At 40.3% G+C, this 27,780-nt stretch overlaps 1 protein-coding gene across 1 annotated transcript in view; it reads right to left on the bottom strand.

Annotated features, from left to right (window-relative positions):
• C7 (complement C7) overlaps window positions 1-27,780 on the bottom strand; it is an 87,143-nt gene that overhangs the window by 5,583 nt on the left and 53,780 nt on the right. The window contains exons 11-16 of the mRNA XM_021184151.3: window positions 25,675-25,903; window positions 24,619-24,790; window positions 21,366-21,453; window positions 18,142-18,274; window positions 15,602-15,793; window positions 468-561 (exon numbers count right to left, since the gene is read on the bottom strand). Of these exons, the coding sequence (XP_021039810.1) occupies window positions 468-561; window positions 15,602-15,793; window positions 18,142-18,274; window positions 21,366-21,453; window positions 24,619-24,790; window positions 25,675-25,903 (908 nt within the window). The remainder of the gene's footprint in view (window positions 1-467; window positions 562-15,601; window positions 15,794-18,141; window positions 18,275-21,365; window positions 21,454-24,618; window positions 24,791-25,674; window positions 25,904-27,780) is intronic.

The following is a 27,780-nucleotide window of genomic DNA, read 5'->3' as shown; positions in this document are numbered from 1 at the left end:
CACAGGCTTCCAGAAGTTTCTTTACAAATCCTTCTAAAAGCGGTGATGATAAATCAGTAACATTCTTGGAAGGCAGACCTAGAAAGGAAGCTTCTAGTGTCAGGAAAGCAGCTGCTCTGTTGTCTGTTGGTATTGCTTTTTAAAAGCTTATGTCCCTAGGGAATTTCAGCCTTATCCTCCAAAGCCCTAAATCCTCAGGTGACAGTTCTGTCACTTTGCTTCACTTTATATATAGAACAAGCAGGGCTCTGGCGGACCTTCGGTGTCTTGCTCCTCCAGATTATCATCCTGCTTAATATGGTGGCTGAGAGCCTATGACCTATAACAGGCAGGAGTGGGCCAGATTAAGATGCGAAGACACTTAGCTCTCCGGAAGCCATGCCTTGAATTCAATAAGCTCTGCGGAGCCATCCCATTTACCCCAGATAAAATCAAGCAGAAAAGTGAGTGGCAGAGCCAGAGCTTACCCACATTCATAGGGCATTTTACAGATGCATTTTGAGTTCTGCAGTTTCTCCCAAGGCTGGCATGCAGGGGCTGCTGGTGGTAGAGTGCTGGTAGCTAAAGAAACATTTAAGAGCAATGCAATCATTAGGATACACACCTTGCTTTACGATAGATTTGCTGAATCAAATCTGTGGGATGCTTGACTATAGAGATTTCCTATAGTTAAAAGAAAGGCTGTGGGTTTGGGTGGATAGATGGTGGGAGGAATTGGAGAACTATAATCAGAACATAACATATGAAAGAAAATCTACTTTCAATTTAAAAATTAAAGAAAAAAGTTCTCATCCCTAACCAAACAACTATCTCCAGCTGATATCTGCTTCCAAAGGAAGATTAGTCTTCTCTAATGGCGTCTCACTGGATGTATTAACCGCACTTAAGAGTGGGCTCCACACCCAGCAGTGGAAGGCCAACACAAAATGAACTCCAGAGTATTTCTGTAGACTCTTGTCTCTTAATGATTTGCTAGAGCATTTTTTGCCTTACCAGTCTTTTACTTACATATTATGTTCTCCAGTTGAGTGGTGTGTGTGTGTGTGTGTGTCCTATACTTTTTTTAAAAATTCTGGTTTGTTCTATTTGTTGCTGCTTTACCTGTTTGTTTTCTAAAGACGAAGAGAAAGAAAGGGCACCGAGTTGTGAATAAGGAGTACAGAGGATCTCAGAGGAGTTAGGGGAGGAAAAGCTGTGATCAGATCAGTATATACAAAATATTTTTCAATAAAAAATACAGTAAAAACCTATAAGAAATGAACAAGTTGCATTTACATATGAGAGAGAGAGAGAATTTTAATTTCAGGAAATAAAAAAATTTTAAGTATATATTATAGCTTGGCAGTGCTGGTGTATACCTTTAATCCCAGCACTTGCGAGGCAGAGGTAGGTGGATCTCAGAGTTCGAGGCCAGAGTGGTCTACAGAGTGAGTTCCAGGTCAGCCAAAAAACCCTGTCCCAAAGAAAGAAAGAAAGAAAGAAAGAAAGAAAGAAAGAAAGAAAGAAAGAAAGAGAGAGAGAGAGAGAGAGAGAGAGAGAGAGAGAGGGAGGGAGGGAGGGAGGGAGGGAGGGAGGGAGGGAGGGAGGGAGAAAGAGAGAGAGAAGAGAAAGAGAAATAGAAAGAAAGAGAAAGAGAAAGAGGAGGAGGAAGAGGAGAAGGCGAAGGAGAAGTCGAAGGAGAAAGAGAAAGAGAGGGAGAGGGAGAGAGAGAGAGAGAAAGAGAAAACAAATACATATGCACACTTTAATATAATATATAGCATCTATTATATATTGTACATAATATAATAATAAATGTAACATTTAACATATAATTTATAATTTTGTAAAAGAACATAAATATGTATGTTATATATTCATATGCAATGAGTATCTAAAGCATTCACAGAGGAACACTCTGTAAAAAGCTTCAGTGATGACAGATACCATTCCCTGGGCATGGGTCATAAACTGTTTACAAATTTTGTCATTTGATCCCTGCTGACAAGCGCCTATGTAAGAGATGAAAAAGCTAAAGGTCAAGAAGTTTGGAAATGGATGCTTTCTCTAACAGCTTGCAAATCTTCCTATGCAGGGTTAAGCACGCATCTGTACGAATCCACTGCGAGTAGAACAGGTTGCCTTTCATGAAGCCGATCCTTGGAAACTGTTTGTGGTTTTAGACTGCCACGAGCTCACCATGGGTCATAAAGCCACAAAGGAGCTTAGAGCACTGGAAAGGTGGCTCCATGGTTAAGAGCACTTGCTGCTTTTCCAGAGAACCCAGGTGTGATCCCTACCACCACATGGCAGCTCACGACTGCCAGAAGCTCCCATTCCATGGGATCTGATGTCCCCTTCCAGGTTTTGTAGGTCTCAGCTATCCATGTAATGTACATATATACAGACAGATAAAACAGCCATATACATTAAATAAATAGATAGATAGATAGATTGATAGATAGATGATAGATAGATAGATAGATAAATAGATAAATAAATAAACTCTTTTTTTATCAGTAACTTACATTGGAGAAATTTCTGGTACCCAAGGAGAGCTATAACCTCTCACATGCAAATGTCCAGGCAGTCTCCCCTCAACACGTCTGGAGTTGCTTACATTAAAAATATTGTATCCATTGTTTTGAATCTAGAAACTCTTCTTTTAAGCGAGCCATTATTTGAATGTTCGTAAGTAAGCACCTTGGTGTAGCTTTCAGTGATGTAAATGGAAAGCCTATGCATTGGCTTTAGCTGTTGGCAATGTGTAGTCTAAAACAGTCGTTTTTTTCCCCCACTTTCTGCTAGCTTCATTTTAATGAAAATCACTGGAATCAAACTTTTGTGCACAAAATTACGTAATCATTCAATATATTATACAAATGATCTTATTAGACAATCATGGGGATTTTTTTCATTTTAGCTGAGTGTATTTATTTAGTGTGTGCATGGATGTGGTACACGCATGGAGATCAAAAGATAACTTCCAGCCATCGGGCTCTGGGGGATCAAACTTAGGTCACCAAGCCTGGCCACAAGTACCTTAACACACTGAGCCATCTTGGTATCCCAAGGAAATGATTTTAGAAGGAAAAAAATCATAGAGTACATATGTCCCTTACAATGAAAAATATAAGCAAGTTAGACAAGATAGTAACACCCCATGAAAAAGTCACAAAACTAGAAAAGTTGTGGCAATATGGAGCATGTCTTCCATGGTTAGAAATCTCAGTAACAGTCACATTCTCTAAACACTGATGTGGTGGCACGCCCAGTGCAAGACAGAAGCTTAAATCAGATACTAGAAATTAAAATGGCACAGGGAGAAGAGTGCTATCTGAACAACAGCTTAGTCGGTTGTGCCCTGGCAAATGCCCTTCTCCATATGTTTTCTGTGTTGTTTTCTTTGCTTTTAGGACAGGGTCTTATAATATAGCTCAGGTTGGCATCAAAGTTGAGTTTCTCCTGTCTCAGATCCTCAGATCTAAACTGGTAGGTGCAGTGGCCACAAGGTGATTACCATCCCTACACACACACACACAGACAAACACATCATGGGCTCATATATTTGCAAGCTGAGTGTTTGGAAGGAATAGGAAGTATGTCCTTGTTGGAGGTTTGTCACTGGAAGTGAGCTTTGAGGTTCAAAAGCTCACACTAGACACAATCTCTCTCTCTCTGTTTCTGTCTTTCTGTATTTCTGTCTGTCTCTCAGTCCGTCTTTCTGTCTCTCTGTGTCTCTCTGTCTTTCTGTCACTTTCTATGATCTATCACTCTGTATCTCTCTGTCTGTCTGTCTGTCTGTCTCTTTCTCTCTGTCTGTCTCTGTTGCTTTCTCTGTTTCTGCCTCTCTGCATTTCTGTTTGTCTCTCTATCTTTCTGTCTTTCTGACTCTCTCTGTCTCTCTCTGTCTCTCTCTCTCTCTCTCTCTCTCTCTCTCTCTGTTTATCTCTTTGTCTTTCTGTCTCTCTCTGTGTCTCTCTCTCCCTATCCCTTCCCCTATCCCCATCCCTCCCCTACTACCTGCTGCAGATCAGGATGTAAAGCTCTCAGCTACTTCTCCAGCACCATGCCTGCCTGCCTGCTGCTGCATCCTCCACCATGATGATAATGGACTAGCCCCTCTAAAACAGTAAGCAGACCCCCAGTAGACTTCTTTCATATGTGTCACATTGTGTGAAGAGACACATAGATAGAGCAGTAACTAGGACACAGGTATAGGTACCACTGGTCCTTTGTTTTCAAAAGCTAAGTTATGTCAATTTATGCAAAAAGTGAAGGAAGGTGAGAGTGTGTAGAATTTACATTTTGCAACTTTTCTGAGATCTAAAATGATTCCAAAGTAAAATGGTTCTCTGTTTTTCATTAGAATATATTGTAGTTTAAATTAAAGATACACTAAATAAGCTCATGAATTGGGCAATTGGTAGCACTGTCTAGGGAGGATACAGGACCTTTAATAGGTAGAGCCTTGAGAAGAAGTACATCATCAGAGGTGGGCTTTGAGAATTTGGCCTGGCCCCACGTCTGACTCTCACTCTGTTTCCTGGATGCAGTTGTGATGTAATCACCAAGGCATCCAGCTCCTGTACCTAATTCCATCCCTCCCCACCATGATGAACTCTACCTCTCAACCAATAAATAAATCCTTTCTTCTGCTTTGGGTCATGGTATTTTATCAAAGCAAAAAAGAAAATTAGGCCGCAGGATTTTGGGACTGCTGGTGAGTAGAACACAGCTTCTGCTCCAATCCAATTGCGCGGGACCTGAGACTGCATTAGTTAGGGAAGCAGAAACCGGCCTGAGTAGGGCCACAGGCCTCATCCGGCCGGATCAGCACCGGGGTAGCGGGAGCACAGGGTTGCCTGACACCCGCCAGCTACCCACGACCCCCACCGCAGGATTTTGGGACTGCTGGTGAGTGGAACACAGCTTCTGCTCCAGTCCAATCACGCGGGACCTGAGACTGCTCTGGTTGGGGAGAGAGAAATCCGGCCTACATAGGGCCACAACCCTCTTCCAGTCAGAAAAGTACCGGGGCAGCTGGGGCGCAGGGTCTGCTGACACTCGCCAGCTACCCACAACACCCACCACAGGATCCTAAGACTTCTGGTGAGTGGAGCACAGCTTCTGCTCCAATCCAATTGCTCGGGACCTGAGACTGCATTAGTTAGGGAAGCAGAAAAACGGCCTGAGTAGGACCACAGGCCTCTTCCGGCTGGACCAGCACCGGGGTACCGTCAGCTACCCACGACCCCCGCCGCAGGATTTAGAGACTGCTGGTGAGTGGAACACAGCTTCTGCTCCAATCTTTAAACAGTGACAACGATAACAACTAACCCCAGAGATTGCCAGATGGCGAAGGTAAACGTAATAATCTTACTAACAAAAACCAAGACCACTCACCATCATCAGAACCCAGCACTCCCACTTCGCCCAGTCCAGGGCACCCCAACACACCGGAAAAGCTAGACACGGATTTAAAAGCATATCTCCTGATGATGATAGAGGACTTCAAGAAGGACTTTAATAACACACTTAAAGAAATGCAGGAGAACACTGCTAAACAGGCAGAAGACAATAAAGAGGAAGCAAAAAAATCCCTTAAAGAATTGCAGGAGAACACTGCTAAAGAGTTACAAATCCTTAAAGAAAAACACGATAACATAATCAAACAGGTAGAAGTCCTTACAGAAAAACAGGAAAGCACATCCAAACAGATGATGGAAATGAACAAAACCATACTAGACCTAAAAAGGGAAGTAGACACAATAAAGAAAACCCAAAATGAGAGATAGAAACCCTAGGAAAGAAATCTGGAACCATAGATCCAAGCATCAGCAACAGAATACAAGAGATGGAAGAGAGAATCTCAGGTGCAGAAGATTCCATAGAGAACATCGGCACAACAATCAAGGAAAATATAAAATGCAAAAAGATCCTAACTCAAAACATCCAAGAAATACAGGACACAATGAGAAGACCAAACCTACGGATAGTAGGAGTGGATGAGAATGAAGATTTTCAACTCAAAGGACCAGCAAACATCTTCAACAAAATTATAGAAGAAAACTTCCCAAATCTAAAGAAAGACATGCCCATGAACATACAAGAAGCATACAGAACTCCAAATAGACTGGACCAGAAAAGAAATACCTCCCGACACATAATAATCAGAGCAACAAATGCTCTAAATAAAGATAGAATACTAAAAGCAGTAAGAGAAAAAGGCCAAGTAACATATAAAGGCAAGCCTATCAGAATTACACCAGATTTTTCACCAGAGACTATGAAAGCCAGAAGATCCTGGACGGATATTATACAGACACTAAAAGAACACAAATTCCAGCCCAGGCTACTATACCCAGCCAAACTCTCAATTAACATAGATGGAGAAACCAAAGTATTCCACGACAAAACCAAATTCACACATTATCTCTCCACGAATCCAGCCCTTCAAAGGATAATAACAGAAAAAAACCAATACAAGGACAGGAACCACGCCCTAGAAACAACAAGAAGGTAATCCCTCAACAAACCTAAAAGAAGACAGCCACAAGAACAAAATGCCAACTTTAACAACAAAAATAACAGGAAACAACAATTACTTTTCCTTAATATCTCTTAATATCAATGGACTCAACTCCCCGATAAAAAGACATAGACTAACAAACTGGCTACACAAACAAGACCCAACATTTTGCTGCTTACAGGAAACTCATCTCAGAGAAAAGGATAGACACTACCTCAGAATGAAAGGCTGGAAAACAATTTTCCAAGCAAATGGCATGAAGAAACAAGCTGGAGTAGCCATTCTAATATCTGATAAGATTGACTTCCAACCCAAAGTCATTAAAAAAGACAGGGAGGGACACTTCATACTCATCAAAGGTAAAATCCTCCAAGAGGAACTATCAATCCTGAATATCTATGCTCCAAATACAAAGGCAGCCACATTCATTAAAGAAACTTTAGTAAAGCTCAAAGCACACATTGCACCTCATACAATAATAGTGGGAGACTTCAACACACCACTTTCACCAATGGACAGATCATGGAAACAGAAACTAAACAGGGACACAGTGAAACTAACAGAAATTATGAATCAAATGGATCTGGCAGATATCTACAGAACATTCTATCCTAAAACAAAAGGATATACCTTCTTCTCAGCACCTCATGGTACCTTCTCCAAAATAGACCACATAATTGGTCACAAAGCAGGCCTCAACAGATACAAAAATATTGAAATTGTCCCATGCATCCTATCAGATCACCATGGACTAAGGCTGATCTTCAATAACAAAATAAATAATAGAAAGCCAACCTTCACGTGGAAACTGAACAACACTCTTCTCAATGATACCTTGGTCAAGGAAGGAATAAAGAAAGAAATTAAGGACTTTTTAGAGTTCAATGAAAATGAAGCCACAACATACCCAAACTTATGGGACGCAATGAAAGCATTTCTAAGAGGAAAACTCATAGCTCTGAGTGCCTCCAAAAGGAAACTAGAGAGAGCACACATTAGCAGCTTGACAACACACCTAAAAGCACTAGAACAAAAGGAAGCAAATTCACCCAAGAGGAGTAGACGGCAGGAAATAATCAAACTCAGGGGTGAAATCAACCAAGTGGAAACAAGAAAAACTATTCAAAGAATCAACCAATCAAGGAGCTGGTTCTTTGAGAAAATCAACAAGATAGATAAACCCTTAGCCAGACTCACTAGAGGGCACAGGGAAAGCATCCTAATTAACAAAATCAGAAATGAAAAAAGAGACATAACAACAGATCCTGAAGACATCCAAAACACCATCAGATCCTTCTACCAAAGGCTATACTCAACAAAACTGGAGAACCTGGATGAAATGGAGAAGTTCCTAGACAGATACCAGGTACCAAAGTTGAATCGAGATCAGGTTAATGATCTAAACAGCCCTATATCCCCCAAAGAAATAGAAGCAGTCATTAATAGTCTCCCAACTAAAAAAAGCCCAGGACCAGATGGGTTTAGTGCAGAGTTCTATCAGACCTTCAAAGAAGATCTAATCCCAGTTCTTCACAAACTATTCCACAAAATAGAAACAGAAGGTACGCTACCCAACTCATTCTATGAAGCCACAATTACTCTGATACCTAAACCACAAAAAGACCCAACAAAGATAGAAAACTTCAGACCAATATCCCTTATGAATATTGATGCAAAAATCCTCAATAAAGTTCTTGCTAACCGAATCCAAGAACACATCAAAACAATCATCCATCCTGACCAAGTAGGTTTCATCCCAGGGATGCAAGGACGGTTCAATATACGGAAATCCATCAACGTAATCCAGTATATAAACAAACTCAAAGACAAAAACCACATGGTCATCTCCTTAGATGCGGAAAAAGCATTTGACAAGATCCAACACCCATTCATGATAAAAGTCTTGGAAAGATCAGGAATTCAAGGCCCATACCTAAACATGATAAAAGCAATCTACAGCAAACCAGTAGCCAACATCAAAGTAAATGGTCAGAAGCTTGAAGCAATCCCTCTAAAATCAGGGACTAGACAAGGCTGTCCACTTTCTCCATACCTATTCAACATTGTACTTGAAGTCCTAGCCAGAGCAATTCGACAACAAAAGGAGATCAAAGGGATACAAATTGGAAAAGATGAAGTCAAAATATCACTTTTTGCAGATATGATAGTATATATAAGTGACCCTAAAAATTCCACCAGAGAACTCCTAAGCCTGATAAACAGCTTCGGTGAAGTAGCTGGATATAAAATTAACTCAAACAAATCAATGGCCTTTCTCTACACAAAGAATAAACAGGCTGAGAAAGAAATTAGAGAAACAACACCCTTCTCAATAGTCACAAATAATATAAAATATCTTGGCGTGACTCTAACTAAGGAAGTGAAAGATCTGTATAATAAAAACTTCAAGTCTCTGAAGAAAGAAATTATAGAAGATCTCAGAAGATGGAAAGATCTCCCATGCTCATGGATTGGCAGGATCAACATTATAAAAATGGCTATCTTGCCAAAAGCAATCTACAGATTCAATGCAATCCCCATCAAAATTCCAAATCAATTCTTCAACGAATTAGAAAGTGCAATCTGCAAATTCATCTGGAATAACAAAAAACCTACGATAGCAAAAACTCTTCTCAAGGATAAAAGAACCTCTGGTGGAATCACCATGCCGGACCTAAAGCTCTACTACAGAGCAATTGTGATAAAAACTGCATGGTACTGGTATAGTGACAGACAAATAGACCAATGGAATAGAATTGAAGACCCAGAAATGAACCCACACACCTATGGTCACTTGATCTTCGACAAGGGAGCTAAAAACATCCAGTGGAAGAAAGACAGCATTTTCAACAAATGGTGCTGGCACAACTGGTTGTTCACATGTAGAAGAATGCGAATCGATCCATTCCTATCTCCTTGTACTAAGGTCAAGTCTAAGTGGATCAAGGAACTTCACATAAAACCAGAGACACTGAAACTTATAGAGGAGAAAGTGGGGAAAAGCCTTGAAGATATGGGCACAGGGGAAAAATTCTTGAATAGAACAGTAATGGCTTGTGCTGTAAGATCGAGAATTGACAAGTGGGACCTCATGAAACTGCAAAGCTTCTGCAAGGCAAAAGACACCATCAATAAGACAAAAAAACCACCAACAGATTGGGAAAGGATCTTCACCTATCCTAAATCAGATAAGGGACTAATATCCAATATATATAAAGAACTCAAGAAGGTGGACTCCAGAAAGTCAAATAACCCCATTAAAAAATGGGGCTCAGAACTGAACAAAGAATTCTCACCTGAGGAATACCGAATGGCAGAGAAGCACCTGAAAAAATGTTCAACATCCTTAATCATCAGGGAAATGCAAATCAAAACAACCCTGAGATTCCACCTCACACCAGTCAGAATGGCTAAGATCAAAAATTCAGGTGACAGCAGATGCTGGCGAGGATGTGGAGAAAGAGGAACACTCCTCCATTGTTGGTGGGATTGCAAGCTTGTACAACCACTCTGGAAATCAGTCTGGCGGTTCCTCAGAAAATTGGACATAGTACTACCGGAGGATCCAGCAATACCTCTCCTGGGCATATATCCAGAAGATGTCCCAACCGGTAAAAAGGACACATGCTCCACTATGTTCATAGTAGCCCTATTTATAATAGCCAGAAGCTGGAAAGAACCCAGATGTCCCTCAACAGAGGAATGGATACAGAAATTATGGTACATTTACACAATGGAGTATTACTTAGCTATTAAAAAGAATGAATTTATGAAATTCCTAGCCAAATGGATGGACCTGGAGGGCATCATCTTGAGTGAAGTAACACAATCACAAAAGAACTCACACAATATGTATTCATTGATAAGTGGATATTAGCCCAAAACTTAGGATACCCAAGATATAAGATACAATTTGATAAACGCATGAAACTCAAGAAGAATGAAGACCAAAGTGTGGACACTGTGCCCCTTCTTAGAATTGGGAACAAAACACCCAGGGAAGGAGTTACAGAGACAAAGTTCGTAGCTGTGATGAAAGGATGGACCATTTAGAGACTGCTGTATCCAGGGATCCGTCCCATAATCAGCTTCTAAACGCTGACACCATTGCATACACTAGCAAGATTTTGCTGAAAGGACCCAAATATAGCTGTCTCTTGTGAGACGATGCCGGGGCCTAGCAAACACAGGAGTGGATGTTCACAGTCAGCTATTGGATGTATCACAGGGCTCCGAATGGAGAAGCTAGAGAAAGTACCCAAGGAGCTAAAGGGATCTGCAACCCTATTGTTGGAACAACATGATGTACTAACCAGAACCCTGGAGCTCTTGTCTCTAGCTGCATATGTATCGAAAGATGGCCTAGTCGGCCATCAATGGAAAGAGAGGCCCATTGGACTTGCAAACTTTATATGCCCCAATATAGGGGAATGCCAGGGCCAAAAGAATGGGAATGGGTGGGTAGGGAAGTGGGGGGCGCTATGGGGGACTTTTGGGATAGTATTGGAAATGTAATTGAGGAAAATATGTAATAAAAATATTTAAAAAAATAAATAAAAAAAAATTTAAAAAAAAAGAAAATTAGTTAATGTGGGCTATAAAATAATAGATTTCATTGTGCTATCTTTATCCATGCACATACTGTACTTTTCTTGTATTAAGTCCTCTGTTGCTCTCTCTTATTGCCTTCTCTCCTTGCTGGTGGTACCTTTCTCTCCTCTAAAGAGTCATCCACTTCGTTATCATATGTCTTTAACACTATTGCTTTTGTTTTTGTTGTTTATATGTACACACAGGTACATATGTGCCACTGTGTGAGTGTGTGTATGTATATGTATGTATATGTGTGTGTGTCTGTGTGCGAGTTTGTGTGTGTGAGTGTGTATGTGTGTATATGTGTATATATGTATGTGTGTATATGTGTTTATGTGTGTAAAGTTTGTTAGTATGAGTGAGTATGTATATGTGTGTATGTGTGTATATGTGTGTATGTGTTGTATATATGTGCATGTGTGTGTGAGTTTGTGCGCATGAGTGAGTGTGTGTGTATGTATATGTGTATATGTGTGTATATGTGTATATGAGTTTGTGTGTGTGAGTGAGTGTGTGTGTGTGTGTGGGTGTGTGTGTGTGTATGGGGGGCTGGAGCTCAGAGAACAACTTCCAGAAGTAAATCACTCCTTCCACCTGGTTTTTGGAGGAAGAGTTTCTTGTTTCTACTATACCACTCACTCCAGATAGCTGATCCTTGACCTCCCATCTCACATTAGGAGTGCTGGGACTACAGATGCTCACTGCTCCATCTGACTTTGTACTTGGGTTCCAAGGATCAACTCAAGTCATCAGGTTTGTGTAGCATGTGTTTCTACCTGCTGAGTCACATTACCAGGCCTGAGATACATACTTTTTAGGAGTACATTGTACGTATGAGAGAAAACATGCCTCTGTCTTCTTCTGTTTATATGATGATCTCTAGCTCCAGTCAATATCTTTCTGATGATACAGTTTAGTTTCTCTTTGTAGCCGATAAAACTCCACTGTGTACAAATGCCCCATTTTATATCTGTTCTAAATTTTAAATGTGTATTTAATATTAATATTTTAGTCAACTCACACCTCACTCTCTCCTTTGAATCATTTTTCTAGACACACACACACACATACACACCAATTCTCACCCAACTTCATATGCTCTTTTTTTTTTTTAACCCAGTGAGTTCACTTAGTGCTGCCTATATGTGCATGGATGTTTGGCCATCTACTGAGACATGAGTAGCCTCTTAGAGGCTGCATGCCTGCAGAAAACTGACCCCACACAGCAGCTCCCTGAGAGGTAACCCCATTACCTAGCTCTTCCACTATCAGTGGGATTCCATGACTTTCTCCCCCATGCATGCTAGACTTTATATTTTCTTTGATCTTGCGCAGGTCTCGTGCATGATATATCACATTGTCTTCATTTATCTGTCTGCTGGTAGAAATCTAAACTGATTCCATCTTGCTATAATAAATGTGGATGAGCAGGTCTGATGTCCTATGGTGACTTAGATTCCATCAGGTGTGTGATATCATTGGATTAGAGGGTACTTCTAGTTTTGGCTGAGGCATCTCTGAATCGGTTTCCACAGAGTTTGAACTAATATACATTACTGTCAGTAGTCCATAAGGGTTCTTTATACTGCCAAAATTTGTTATGGTTTGGTAAAATGCTTGTAATTATATTTGCTATATCAAAGCACATTTATGTGCAAAACTTGTGGAGATGAGTGGAGGTGGTGGCTGTTCAACAGAAAGAGTGGGCATAATATTTATTATCTCTGTACTTTAAATTGATTAAAATAGTGAATCTTATGATATGTACAGCTTAGCAAAATTTTAATGACTAAATATTGTCATTATTTCATTCACGTGCTACTTAACTGATATTTTGTGTTTATATATATGATATATATGGAATATGCATGTATTCATGTGCTTAGCACAACTTTTAAAGGAATAATATTCAAAGGGCTAGTACTTTATTACTTATTACCTAACAGTGTGTGTGTGTGTGTGTGTGTGTGTGTGTGTGTGTGTGTGTCGTGTGTGTGTGTACTGGAGGTGTGTGTGTACTAGAGGTGTGTGTGTAAGGGTATACGTATGTGAAAGCAAGAGATCAGTGTCAGGGTACCATCTTCTATTCCTTTCCATCGTATTTTTTGAGACAAGATGACTCTTTGAATTTGGTATTTGCCATTTTGGTTAGAGCAGCTAGCCAGCCAGCTGCCAGTATGCAGCTGTCTCCATGTCCCCAGTAATGGGAATAAATACATACACCACAATGCCCAGCTTTTATATGGAAGCTGGAGATCTGAACTAGGGTCTTTGTGCATATGCAGCAAATACTCCTCCTGTTGAACCATCTCCCCATTCCCACATCTAGCAGATTTTTTAGATACAAACCCTGAAAGCTGACAAACATAGGAAGTTTTGTTTGCTATAGGTTTATCTTAAGTGTGGTGATTATTGTAATCTATATATTCAGAAAAATAAACAAGTACATAAAATATCCTTAATTAATGTCATTTTCTACTGAGCGGGTAAAATTTCATACTGAACTATGCTATAAAATGACAGAAGCAAACATTGAAGAAAAACTATCTAATTTCTTTGAAACAGAATTATATCTCATTAAGTATATATTGTTCTCTTTCATTTCCAAATCATGGGCACAGGTGCATTACTTTACATAACTCAAGCAAACTCAGATCTGTGCAACAGGGGACATAGAAATAAGAGCAGTTATTTTCTGATGTGTTCAGAAAAGAGCACATTAGAGCTGATATGGAAGGCACTTCATTCATCTGCTCTACACCTCTCTACTGCCCTGCATCACCACAGTCCATGCCTACATTCAGCGGAACAGAGCTCCAAGAAGCCTGCTGTTCTCAGTTGTAAATGTCTAACTCACTTAACAGTGTTCGTCTTAGAATCTAGTACTTCATCCTCATAAGAATAGACAGATTTCAGCACTGAGTTAAAAACTTTTAGACTAAAGAAATATTATGGAAAGTAGCATGTATGTGAGCTTTCCTTCTTTCTCAGTTATAACTGTTAAAAGCATCGTTCCAGGCTGGAGAGATGGCTCAGCAGTTAAGAGTACTTGCTGTTCTTGCAGCAAACCTGGGTTTTCTGGCACCCACATAGCAACCGTTCTTAACTCCAGTTGCAGGGTATCCAACACCCTCTTTTGGCCTCTGCAAGCACTGGGCTCAAACATTGTTCACTTACATACATGCAGAAAAAACATGCATATATGTAAGATAAAAACAAATTTATCTTTTAAAATTATTAAACAATGTATTTACATTTATTAATATGTAATAAAACAATAAATGTGTTTTAATAAACAAACTTATTCCATTTAAAAGTCTCTGAAAATGCATAATTTATCTTTTTAAATTATTTCTTCTGCCTAAGGTGTTTGTTTGTTTGTTTGTGGAAATGAAGTCTCTCTAAATAGTTCTGGCTATTGTGGAACTCACTATGTAGACCAGGCATGCCTCAAGCTCACAGAGATCCACCTGCCTCTGCCTCTGAGTGTTGGAACTAAAAATGTAGGCCAACACACCCAGTTTATTTTAGGTTCTTAAATAACGTTCGAATGTGACTAGGATTTAGAATACTAGATTGCTGGATTTCCACTACGAGAAACAGAAAAAGACCCACACTCATACCTCCCAGCAAAAGCCAAGGACCTGAAACTAAGCTCAAAGTCCCAAGAAGCAACAATATTTGAATATTTCAGAAGAAAGGTTGCTGACTCAAGCCCAGAAACCAGTGGTTGTAGAAAGAAACAACAGAGTCGGAAACCACAGGGCTTCTCTAAGGAAAACAGCTGACCTCCCTATTTCTCTTTTAAGTCCCTCATGCTCCTTCCCCATCCTTAGCTACAAAACCCTCAGCCTAAAGCCTGGATCCCCCATTCTCTTGACCTCTGATCACTGAATGATTGAATCCTGTGCCTTGATCACAAGGTGGCCAGAATTAGAGATACCACCTCTCTAGTGCTAAATAAACCATGTTCCAGCTATTGAGCATGTCCAAGTTCTCATCTTTTATTTCTTCCTGAAAACTCAATTCTCACCCTTATGAAGAGTAACTTTATAAACCACAAGACTTCTTTGAATGATATCTACTTTGCAATATTAAATATAAATTTATATGTTTTTAATATTTTTTATAAATTTTCACTTTAATATCAGTAACTGAGAGTCCAGAAATGATGCAGCCAATTTTTTAAAATAAATTATCCTTTTAACTCTGAGTTTAGAACATCAGAAGAAAAACAAATATCAGTCTTCAGAAAGTCTTCACTTTCTTTCTAACCAATATAAAGCTCTCTGTTCATATGGAGGAGTGAAGTTTGTTGTGCCATCCTTCCTGTCCCTATATGCGATCAGTCTATGGTTCTACAGTCTACACATTGACCTCATTCTCTTAGAAAGCCAGATGGAGAGAATGATGTACTCTGACGCAATGCCATGATGGTCACCAAAAGGACTCTTCCCTGTCTGAACACAGGTGACACTGGAGATAGAAGCTACTCACCTTTTTGCACACACTGGGCATCCTTCAACTCAGGACTCCACTTCAGGCTGGAGCCACAGAGGAAGGTTGAAGGACCTTCTAAGGACATACCCCCCACACAGGAAAGAGTCACCGTCTCACCAACCATGTAAAGAGGTTTCTGGGGGTGACTCTGCATGCCATTCATCTCTCCAGGTAGAACGCAGGCCAATTCTGAAGATAAAAGAGAACAGAATGGGTCACTGCTTTGGTACTTTTTTAAAAATAGCCTTAAGCTGTGCTAAAATACTTGTTCTGCCTTTTCATATCATAAGACAAACAGAGGAAAAAAAAGAGAGTCTACTTATACAGTGCTCCAAAAAGCACTCTCCACTGTGTCTGACATGTAATTGACCAATGAACGACTAAAGACAAAACAGCTGTCATCTCCTTCCCCTGCCCTCAAAGCAATGTGACAACCTAAAATGAACAAGCCTACAAATAGAGCCCCAAAGCCCAGCCTGCTGCTAAAATCAGACTTCACAGCTGCCACTTATCTCTGTAGTGAGATGATGTCCCACCAGACTTCTCCCAAGAGCTTTACTCATTTGCATATCATTAGCTCTAATTAGATATGTCACCATCTAAAGACTTAAAGCAGCACCTTTCACCTTGCTGCAAGAAAGTGTTCAGTATTTTCCCATCCCAATCTTTCCCTTAATGACATTCATTAGATCAAATTTATTTAAAAATAAAGCAGCTAAAAAAATCATATAGATATGAAGAGGTTGGAAATCATGATTGAAGACAAAAATCTTTGCAATGCCCCTCATGGATTTTGGACAATACTATACAACATTGCTGTGTTTCAGCACTGTCTTTATCAGAAGACCCATCTATTCATTTATCCAATCACAGTTTTTATCATTTATTGAGTGCCTAAATTTTGCCAAATATATTGTGTAATGATGGAGAAATGCTAAGTACATATCACATGCTGTGCCTTCAAAATCTGGCATTGACTTTCTGGCATGATATGTCTGCCAAATGTATCATAAGGATGTTCTACAGCCTCTCTCGTACCAAGACAGATAGGAAAGTTGCCCAAGACTAAAAGAAAAAATGTTTCTGAGAATCATAGAGTTGCCAAAAGAGCGCATTTAGTGAGTGCTAATCCAACATTCAAAACGTAAGAATGTGAAGTGGAAATTTCTGGTTTCTTTGGAGACTTAGTTGTGTCATATGATGTTTTTCTGGAAGCTGTCTATGAGAGGATGCTCTGCTGAAGCAGACACATGAGATGTTTTACTGAAGCAGATACAAGGGAGGATGTGTGATGTTTGGGAAGAGTATAAGTAGAATCCAGCAGACAGTGAATGATACTCTTGCACTGGCTCGCCTTGCTTCACTGATCTCTGCTGATAACAGGCTCAAATTGGTTCACCTTGCAACACTTTTCTTCACTGATCTTCACTTGTCAGGACTTTGTGGAGAAAATATTCTCCAAAGAACTTTACATTGTATTCTAGCTGCTTCCTGCTGCTTCTGCAGACTTGTGCTGATTTGGCAAAGCCTCATGGTTTCTGCTGGGCTGAGCTGTTACTGATTTGTTTTTGGTGTTTGCTATTGGACTAGACTGTCCATATCCTTATAACAAAGATTGGAATCATCCACAGAGAACTACTTTTAAACAAATCCACAACCCCCTTGTCCTATTAACCATCTTTCTCCTCTGTCTTTGGTCAGTGGATTACAAGGAAGGTTGAAGCATTAAAAAACCCTCATAAAATAAATATAAGCCTATGGGAAATGCAACAGAAACAAACTCATAAGAGATACAGATAATAAAATTGACAATGATGGGCCTTGGAAAAGTTGCAATTAGTTTGGTAAATCTAAATGATGCCTGATACAATATCTCATGCCTGTAATCTCAGCACTTGGAAGGCCAGGACAAGAGGAATGCCATTACTTGTGGTCAGGTAAATTCCATGCCTGCCTGAGCTACCAAGTGAGATTTTGTTTCAAAAAAATCTAAATGACAAGCTGGAAATCATTGGAAAATATCAGTAGCAGAAAAAAAATATATTAACAGTTCAATAAAATTCTTAAAAGACTATTTCACAATCACACAGAAAATTCATGAATGAAAGATAAAACAATAGAAATATTTAACATGAAAAACAATGCAAAGAATATAAAGTATTATCTGTAGTCCCTCAAGCACCAGCTTCCATCTCATCTCTCTCTGCTTCCTGACTGTGGCTTCTATGTGAGCAGCTGCCTGAACTCCGTCCACTTAGGTTTCCTTGCTATGACGGACTATACTTCCCTGTGAACTGCGAGCAAACATAAGTCTTTCTTTCCTTAAGCTATTTTGTCCTGGAACTTTTGCCACAGTGGCATGAGAAATTGCTAATGCAGGCTCCTAACAGCTTTCCAGGAGAAGGAGACCGAGAGCGGAGCTGGTGATAATTTGATCCTTCGTGTTGGGGTTAACACAGGCGATTATTTATCCTCGTTTATTTTCTTCCCTACCATTCTGCCACCTTAAGATACACACTACAACCAAGACCACTCACTTTGACAATGCATTTCTCCAACAAGCCACTGTAAGTCTTCTCCACATCTGGCAACGGGATCTCCCATAAGAGAATACCCTTCATCACAAGCATATACTATGCTTTGTCCAACAGGAACCATGGTACCTTCACCCTAAACAAAGATGAAACGTGGACAAAGGTTGAGTTTTCCTGTTCCTCATTAACAAAACACTTCCTTAGTTCTTATTTGGTCTGAAAATCATAATTAACTTTAATCATCAGTCAACCTACTCTCAAACAATTGATTCAGAAAATCAATATAAAACATTTTCCCTTGTATTCAACAACACTAATACCACCATTGATTGAAATAAAGCCATAATGCCAACATATTACAATGTATTGATTGGTCCCAAAATACCAAGTGCTATACTAAGCACTTTATTAAAACCACCTTAGTGGATGCTGTTCTGGTAATTTCCTCCCTTTCCTCATGTAGTAAAATGCAGTTTTCCATCAGTAATTTTGTCCAGCAGTTCTTAGTGTGAAGGATATATATTCTATTCACTAGTGTCAGCATATCAGAAATATTTGCCTCTTCTCAGTGTCTTCATGAAAAGTCTCATTGAGAGCATTATATCACCTGATTATTTGTTTTGCTTTTTGAGAGAGGGTCTCATTGTGCATCTCAGGTAAACCTGCAAATTGCTGTGGAGCTCTAGCTGGCCTCGAGCTTAGAATCTTCACATCTCCAACTCAGTGCTTGGATTACAGGCATGTGTCATCCCACCTGGCTTACCAATGACTTCTAAAGAACATGATGTTGATCTTTTTCTACTCTTCACTATAGTTACAGAAGTGCTGCTGTGAATGGATTAGCTATTGTATTAGTCTATAATACTGATAGGTGAGTTGTCATAATGAAGTAAAGAATTTCAAGTCCCAGCCTGTGAGAGAATAGTTACCCTCATAGGGAACCTTGCTACCTTTCCTTACTTTCGGGTTCTCTGCCCTCTACAAAGAAACACTGAAGAAATACCGACCTGGGGGATGTTTTGGAGACCCTCTAGCAAATAAAACCCAATTTTCTGGTGCCTAATTATCATTGCCAGACATTCCATCCCATGCTTAGTATGCCACTATTGTAGAAGCTAATAGGAAACAATAGAGATGGGACGTGTCAGTTTTTGACTATAGCTCCTATGTCGTCTTCTTTTCAAGAGGGACTTCATGATGAGGAAATTTAACTCAATACGATCCAAATGTTTCTATACAAAAACCACTTATAGCAATTAAAAAAAGAAGACTTGTAGACTCCACTTCCAACCTACTGAATCAGAAAAGATTAGAAGACAGGAATCAAGCAGCAATCTCAATTTTGAAGTTCCCTGAATGAAATGTGGACATTCCAAAACAGTGTTTTAAAATGTTGGCTCCTAAAATGGCAGGAGAGCTTCATGGGTTGCTACAGTATGTGTATATTGCTCTCAAAATATGTTTCATTCAGGAGCCCTATAGATCATGGTGAGCATGCAGAACATTCCAGCACTTTCTATTTTATCTTTCTTCCTCTGCTTCATTGCTTTCTCAACAGTGTCTGCACAGTGGACACTCAAGCAGACTCTCATTATTTTAAACTTAAAGACCTAGAATTTAAGAATAAAAATTTCTCGTTAGAAGTTGAACTCCCAGCATTGAGAGCATCCTTATGAAGACATGTTTCATGTGTGAGCCACAAAGAGATGTCACTGAATTTTGAGGTCAAAGCTCAATCATAAGAAAGACTGGGAACAGAGATAATTAAGACAATTCCAGTGCCAAGTGAAGTCATTAAAGCAAGCAGGGGAAGAGACCGCTGTTCTTTTAGGAACATGGAAACCGGTAAAAATATGATAACATGCATATATCAGACAGTGGTTAAAACTGACTTTTGGGGTAAAAAAATTGATTTCATGATGAAATGTTTCTAAGAAAAGCTTTCAATGAAAGAATAAAAAATTCTTTAGACTTAGACTTAAGAAATTGAGTGTGAATTCACAATTAACAGTAATATTTGCAATGTTCAATAGGCATGATGGTTCTCTGAGTTCATCAGTGGCAGTACTGACTTCTCATTCCATAGAAGGATGAAGAAGAAGAAGAAGAAGAAGAAGAAGAAGAAGAAGAAGAAGGAGGAGGAGGAGGAGGAGGAGGAGGAGGAGGAGGAGGAGGAGGAGGAGGAGGAGGAGGAGGAGGAGGAGGAGGAGGAGGAGGAGGAGGAGAAATGGGAACAAAACACCCATGGAAGGAGTTACAGAGACAAAATTTGGAGCTGTGACGAAAGGATGGACCATCTAGTGATTGCCATATGCAGGGATCCATCCCCTAATCAGCTTCCAAACGCTGACACCATTGCATACACTAGCAAGATTTTGCTGAAAGGACCCAGATAGAGCTGTCTCTTGTGAGACTATGCCGGGGCCTAGCAAACACAGAAGTAGATGATCACAGTCAGCTATTGGATGGATCACACGGCCCCCAATGGAGGAGCTAGAGAAAGTAACCAAGGAGCTAAAGGGATCTGCAACCCTATAGGTGGAACAACAATATGAACTAACCAGTACCCCGGAGCTCTTGACTCTAGCTGCATATGTATCAAAAGATGGCCTAGTCAGCCATCACTGCAAAGAGAGGCCCATTGGACTTGCAAACTTTATATGCCCCAGTACAGGGGAACCCCAGGGCCAAAAAGGGGTAGTGGGTGGGTAGGGGATTGGGGGAGTGGGTATGGGGGACTTTTGGGATAGCATTGAAAATGTAAACGAGGAAAATACCTAATAAAAAAATAAATTAAAAAAAAACAAATATAATTCAGGGCTCAAAAAAAAAAAAGAAGAAGAAAGAGGAGGGGGGGAGAGGGGAGGGGGAGAGGGGAGGGGGAGAGGGGAGGGGGAGGGGAGGGGGAGAAGAGGAAGAAGAGGAAGAAGGAGGAGGAGGAGGAGGAGAAGAAGGAGAAGAAGGAGAAGAAGGAGAAGAAGAAGAAGAAGAAGAAGAAGAAGAAGAAGAAGAAGAAGAAGAAGAAGAAGAAGAAGAAGAAGAAGAAGAAGAAGAAGAATCATCTTGAGCCAAAGGATGAATGAAATCCCCTCTGCTAGTGAAGTAAAAATGCACATATAAAATATATTAGTACTATTTGACCATGGAGAAAGATATAGATTATGTGCAAGTAAAGAGATAGACGTTGGAATATTCATGAAGGAAAAATATATTTTTTCATAACCAACTTGAACAAATCCATCTTTTAAGGCAGGGGGTGATAGGCAGAATTCTTTTGGAACCAAAGACGGATGAAAGCAATGTGGCTCAAGTAATCTGAAAAGGAAACAGCAAAAAATGAAAATTACTATGATTGGGTTCCATAATTTAGTTGAATAAGCATTATATTGTATTATTATATGATATTATATTTTTCCTTTACATCTGAAGTCATTTAAATAGAAAATACAAGAACACAGATATATATACTTTTGTCTTTCACAGAACCAATATGTGATCATATTATATCTGTAAATACCTTGAGCATAAATTCAATCTATAAAATAATGATAATTTAAATATCTACAGGATCAGTACTATGAGAAACAAGATGAATATCTTTGGGTGAAGCATCTACATTATAGGAGTTCTAGGTAGATCTGTCTCAGATATCACTGTGTTTCCTGCTGTTGGGCTCTGAAATCATTTTGTCTAAAAATTAATTCTACTTAGTAAGATTATCAAGTCTAAGTTGAACAGAGATCCTTAAGGCCACATCACCAATGCTATTCCTAAAAATGTGCCATCACCATGGTCATCCCTACAGGAGCTGATAATTATTCTAATGATAATGAAAACACTCATCGTTAAACGGTGATTGTCCACCGGGCCTCTGTGGTCAATGTGCTAGCAATTCACTCCAGCGAGTGAAATCTGCACAGGAAGAACAAGCACAGGCTATGACACTCCTTCTCAGTTAAATTCCTCATCTTTTAAAACACCCCCAAGGAAACCAGAAGTGTGACATATCAAAAATTCCTTATCGGTGCTGAGGAGGACAGCTTCCCTCCTTTGAGGAGGAGGAGGGAATGAGGAGGAGATGTGTGTTATCCCCTTAGAATGTTCCCTCTCTCTTTATATATATAAAGGTTTGTTATTCCTCCACCAAGCAGCCTTAATTTTGTGTAAAAGTGATTTCACAAGTGCAGGGAAATGGGTCCCCTCTGACAGGAAGCTGCTTCCACACTCTCACAGTCTTGGAGGCACGTGTGCAATCATTCCCCACTATAACCCATGTGTCCTTTGGCTTCCTTACTGAAAACATATGAGTTACTGCTGTTTAACATGGCATGAAAGACCAAGGCAGCCTATGTCCTTGTCCATGACATAGCACCTAATATATATATATATATATATATATATATATATATATATATATATATATATATATTCCATATACCCAAGTACCTTGTTTCTTTCCTTAACTCACCTGGCCTTCAAATTATCCTACTAGAATTTTTAATCTAGTTTCTAACCTTTGGAATATGGAACAAATGGACCAACACATGCACTTTTTGAGTCTTTTAGATGGACCCACTAGAAAAGCACCCCCAAATGCCACACACAATGTCCCCACTCAGCCATCAGAAGCCAGATTCATCATCACCCCAACTCCAAGCAGTGGCGGGGGGAGGGATGACAAGGAAAAAAAAAAGGTAAAACTGGCTCAGGAGACCTGAAAGAACAACATCCTGGTTCTTCTGTGGCTAAATCCCAAAAATGACCTTGTGCCTCTTTGGCCATATCATCTTTACCAGGATTTGGGAAGCATTTGGGGGCTGGGATCCATGGTCTGATTCGTAATGATTTTAGGATTACCTCTTTCAAGGGGATGGATGTTGGAGCAACAATAAAGTCCCAATAAGAAAAAGTTCTGGGACCGGAGAGGTGGTTCTGTAGTTAAGAGTGCTCAGTGTTCTTACAGAGGACCACAGTTCCGTTCCTAGCAGTCAAGTCAGATGGCTTATTCCTGCCTCTACTTCTAGCTCCAGGAGAACCCTTAGCCTCTAACATTCTTGGGCATGGGCGCTCGCATAGACAGGTAGATACTTAAAAGTAAGAAATTAACTTTTTAAGTGAATAAAAATCTCCTTCTGGCCAAAAGAATAAAATCTCTGGGGAGAACTAAAATTCTAGTTAAGCCAGATCAATCTCTTGGCCAAGGGATTGCCCTAAGCAGGCAGTCTCACCTTACGCTGTGCTAAAGAGATTGTCAGAATAATTATTTCTTCAGTGAGATACTATACTTTGCCTTGCCTGACCTCCTGCCCCTTCCTAGCGCAGTCTCTTACAGAGCACAATAACACCGCTTCACACACTTACCCACGTTAAGTCCTCAGGGAGATATAACTTGTCCTTCTCTGTCTCTACTCAAACTAAGCATGCCTTCCCTAACACTTCCAATTTCCCCCACCCACATTTGCAGATTTCTTATTTGTTCACTAAAGCTCCCCTGTCCAGCACGTGACTGGTGTGTCACGTGTCTCGCTTCCACAGCGGTTTACACAGCGTGGTTTTTCTTTCCCTTTCTTTCTCCTGCCTGCTTCGCTCTTCCATTTCCCTTTCTTTCTCCTGCCTACTTCGCTCTTCCATTATTTCTCCTCTGGGAAGCTGATGAAATTTATAGCTCCCTCACCCTAGGAGTATTTCTTTTAATATTTCTGCAACAGAAAAGAAAAAAGCAAAAAAAAAAAAAAAAAAACCTGGCATGGAGACAGAAGCTTGTAATCCCAGCACTTTGGAAGTATAAGCAGAAAGATCAGGAGTCTAAGGTCATCTTCCATCACATAGTGAGTTTGAGGATAGCACTGGGCTACAGAAGACCCTGCCTCAAGTATAAATAACAAATATTTTAAAACAGTTCTGACACAGGGGTACAGTTAAGTCGACAAAGTTGAGAGAGCTTCAGCATGCTCGTTCCCAGTGTAATATTACTGGCAGATTTCTACCAGACCAGCTGGCAAAGTTATCATCCAGGTAAAGTGTTGGACTTGATGCTTAACCCAGAGACCAAGAAAGTAGGAGGCACTGGAGTATCTGAAAATTATCACACTTATTAATGCTTTCTGTGTGCCCATACCAGTCACTTTTACATGATTTAGCTCTTATATTTTATTATCAGCTTGTCTACAGCTTCTATTGTGATTTTAAAGATACATCAAGTGAATTGCTCAAGGCTACACAGCAAGTAGGGAGCAAACCCACTGGCCTCCTACCCCCCAGTGACTAACCCTGTGTATCCTGGTGTCTGGAAAACCTGAAGCTCGCAGCCAGTGTTACTAGTCTCCCACCTTCATTGACTCTAGTTCTAAGGAGCCAAGCAAACACTGGCAAAACTCCCTGCTCTACTTCTAATTATCTCAGAGCAGCAGGCATCACCCTCACACTCAGTGCACAGCACGTGTTCTCTTGGTAACCGCCAAAAGGTCCAGTTTCCATTACCGCAATTTCTCCAAGTCCTGGTCTTCACACTGCTTACTCTCAGTTGTTTCTCCAAGACAGGACTTTCCACCATCTCTGGGAGGGGGATTATTGCATTCCCGGCTCCTTGTTCTCTTCCCTTGAACACAGGGGCTCCAAGAGGACCAACAATTCCAACCTCCATCAACCCCTCCTGTAATAGAAGAAAGAGGCTCTTGACTGCTGGAGAGCAGACGTCAGAGCTCAGTGCTATGCTTGCTGCTAATGTGCTCACTGGGAATGCGAAGGTATAGATAATGGCCTTGTGAGATTTAGAAAGGGTGTGTTGTAGGCTCTGCAGCCGCTGGATGTAATTCCTGCTGGGGTATTTTATTAGTACACAACCTTTGACCAGGCTTTCAAACTTCTTGTTCCTTTGTTATTCTGGGGTTTTCTGGGGGTTTTCATAGCAGCCAGAATGACTCTACTCAGTGACTTGAAGAATCCATGTTCAGCCTGCTGTAGATGAATTCTTGCAGTATCTTAAGTGTGCTGATGATTTTGAGTGTGAAATTGCTTTCATGTACATTGTATCATGTACTTGCTTCTCCAGACAATGATCAAAGGGATGGGGAAGACACATTACCATTCCTACTGCATATTCCAATACTTGCTAGCAAAGGGTGCTTCCATTTTAACAGATCATTGAAAATCTTCATGTCTATTGAAAAATATCAACTAGTGGTACATAATACAAAATAGTAGAGATGTTCCAAAGAGCTCACTGTCACAAAGGCTAGCTTCTACAGAGCTGTGTTAAACACAAAACCTTATTGAGATAATCCTGAAAAGATGGAAAGATGTTTTAAACACAGTTCTATTCTAATAGAAAACAGTCAAAGCCAAAATGGTGCCAGCTGAGCAAGAAAAGAAACAGCAGAAGACTTTGACCTCAGAAGCTACGATGTGGAGATGGAAAACCAATGGAGTTCAAATGCAGCTTCACTTCTCCAAACACAGAATAGTGCATGTCAAGGGTCAAAGATAACTCTCTTTTCAATGTATCCCTCGCGATGAGCAAAAACCTATTATGCTGACCTGCTTGATCGCCGACAAGGACTCCTTGCTCACACGCTGAACCAAATGTGTATGGTTTGCATTGACACTGGCACTGTGTCTCCACAACAATAGCAAGGCCGCCATTCTGGCAAGGCTGGCAATGGCAGGGGTCAAATTCATCGAAGTACTCTTCAAGAGCCCGCTTCAGGTACAGTCTTTTCACAGAGGCACATGGCACCTCCTTGACCAGCTCATACAACGGCGCTAGCTACAGAGAAAAGATGTCAGTCAGGACTCCGAGCATTAGGAAAGAGTGTGCTTCTTATTATATGTACACCCGACCCCACTGAAACAAAAGCAAAAGCCATTCTTGCTTTCATTACAGTTGCCCCTATAGTATGCATGTCTCTAGACTGTCCCCAAAGCATGAATAGAACCAAATCCTATATAGGCTGCTTCTTCCTGTTCATATGGATCTATGATAAAGTTCCCTCTCTCTCTCTCTCTCTCTCTCTCTCTCTCTCTCTCTCTCTCTCTCTCTCTCTCTCTCTCTCTCTCTCTCTCTCTCTCTCTGTGTGTGTGTGTGTGTGTGTGTGTGTGTGTGTGTGTGTGTGTGTGTGTGTGTGCTGTGTCCCTGTGAATGACACATGTGGGCAGGTGCCCATAGAAGCAAAAGGAAGATGCCAGATATGTTGGAGCGAAACTTATTTCTAGGCAGTCGTAAGCCTCCCAACATGAGTAGCAGGAAGCAAAGTGTGGTCCCCCAGATGAGCAGCCAGTGTTCCTAACTGAGAGCCTTCTCTCCGGCTCCCTATGACAGAGTGTGCTTTATCACCCAGGCCCAGCATGGGATTAACAATAATATTTAATAATAAAATAAAACTCATGAATTGCCCATTTCTGGAATTTTTTATTTAACATCTTCAGACCCCAAAACTAAAGAAGGTGAAACCGTTCCGAGTGTGTTTCTTGTTTAAATTGGGAGAAAGGAGGAATTCACACTCCTTGCAACATAATCGACACAATCCTAGGAAAGTTTAAAACCAGATAGGGAATGAATATTACTTACATCTTGAAATGCATTAATTTAAAAAACAAAAGCCAGAGAACATTCATTGTCTAGGTAATGGAAGACTGTTTCAAAGACAATGAGTTATCAACTCCATAGAGGACAGAAGGAAGGAAATTGTGCTTAAATTGTAGTAAGGAAGGAAGTGCAATTACACTTGGAATTCAATGTTCCGTCTCAGATTTAATACCTCTTTTCCATAGACCAAGGCTCCCTCCTGAAGAAATTTAGAGCAGGGAAACATTAGTACCTCCTATTTGGTTTTTCAGAAGAAAAACCACTTTGAAGTCAAGGGTCTGGTTGCTAAATTTTAATAGCTTATGTGGGAACATGCTTTCCTACATTTAAAAAAAAAAAAAGAGTCTCTGCCATCTCTGCCTTGCCAGTTTCTAAATTCTCCTGCACACTATTATGATGGTTAAATTCAAATTACCACAATAATGTTACCAAGGACTGGACTAGAAGGACAGTGGCAGCCAGGTTCATTTGAGCAATGGCTTTGAACACTCATAAGCTGGATGCTCTCTGTTCTTTCACTGTGTCCTTCCTTCCCAACCAGGAAGGTGGTACATCCGCAACAGTTTACAGTCCCTTGTGGGCAAAGGACATAGTTGAGGCTGTGAACGAATGTCTGCTTCCCTCCACTGCTAAAGAAGTTATAAGACCATGAAAATGGCTTTTCTAGATATGCTGAAATGCTGCCTGCTTTATTTGAGGTAAACAGTGTGTTATGGGTTCGTAAAGAGCTACTCTAGGTGTTTGTTTGTTTGTTTGTTTGTTTGTTTTATCGTTGTCTGGGATAGTGGATAGCATAAAGAGAAGAGGTGGATTTGCTCTATTGAGGTTGGCATGGTAGAGGACAACGTGAGTGTTTTGCAGATTTTACCTTCTCTTGTGTGCAATGGTGTCTACAAGGCGCACAGTGTGAGAGAACACAGACCCTTGCTGCTCAGGGTAGATGCACACACAGCTCAGCCCTCCATGTTAGTTAACCTACTACTAGCCACACTCACTCATCTGGTAAACTGGCCGCCAGATTTCTAATTGTTCTTCTCTATGTGATCTGAAACACTGTA

The sequence above is a fragment of the Mus caroli genome, unplaced genomic scaffold, assembly GCF_978045245.1.
Source record: "Mus caroli unplaced genomic scaffold, Mus_caroli_1 scaffold_16, whole genome shotgun sequence".
In the NCBI taxonomy this organism is placed as follows: Eukaryota; Metazoa; Chordata; class Mammalia; order Rodentia; family Muridae; genus Mus; species Mus caroli.
The sequence above is the reverse complement of the archived record's forward strand: the minus strand, read 5'-3'. Positions and strand labels throughout refer to the sequence as shown.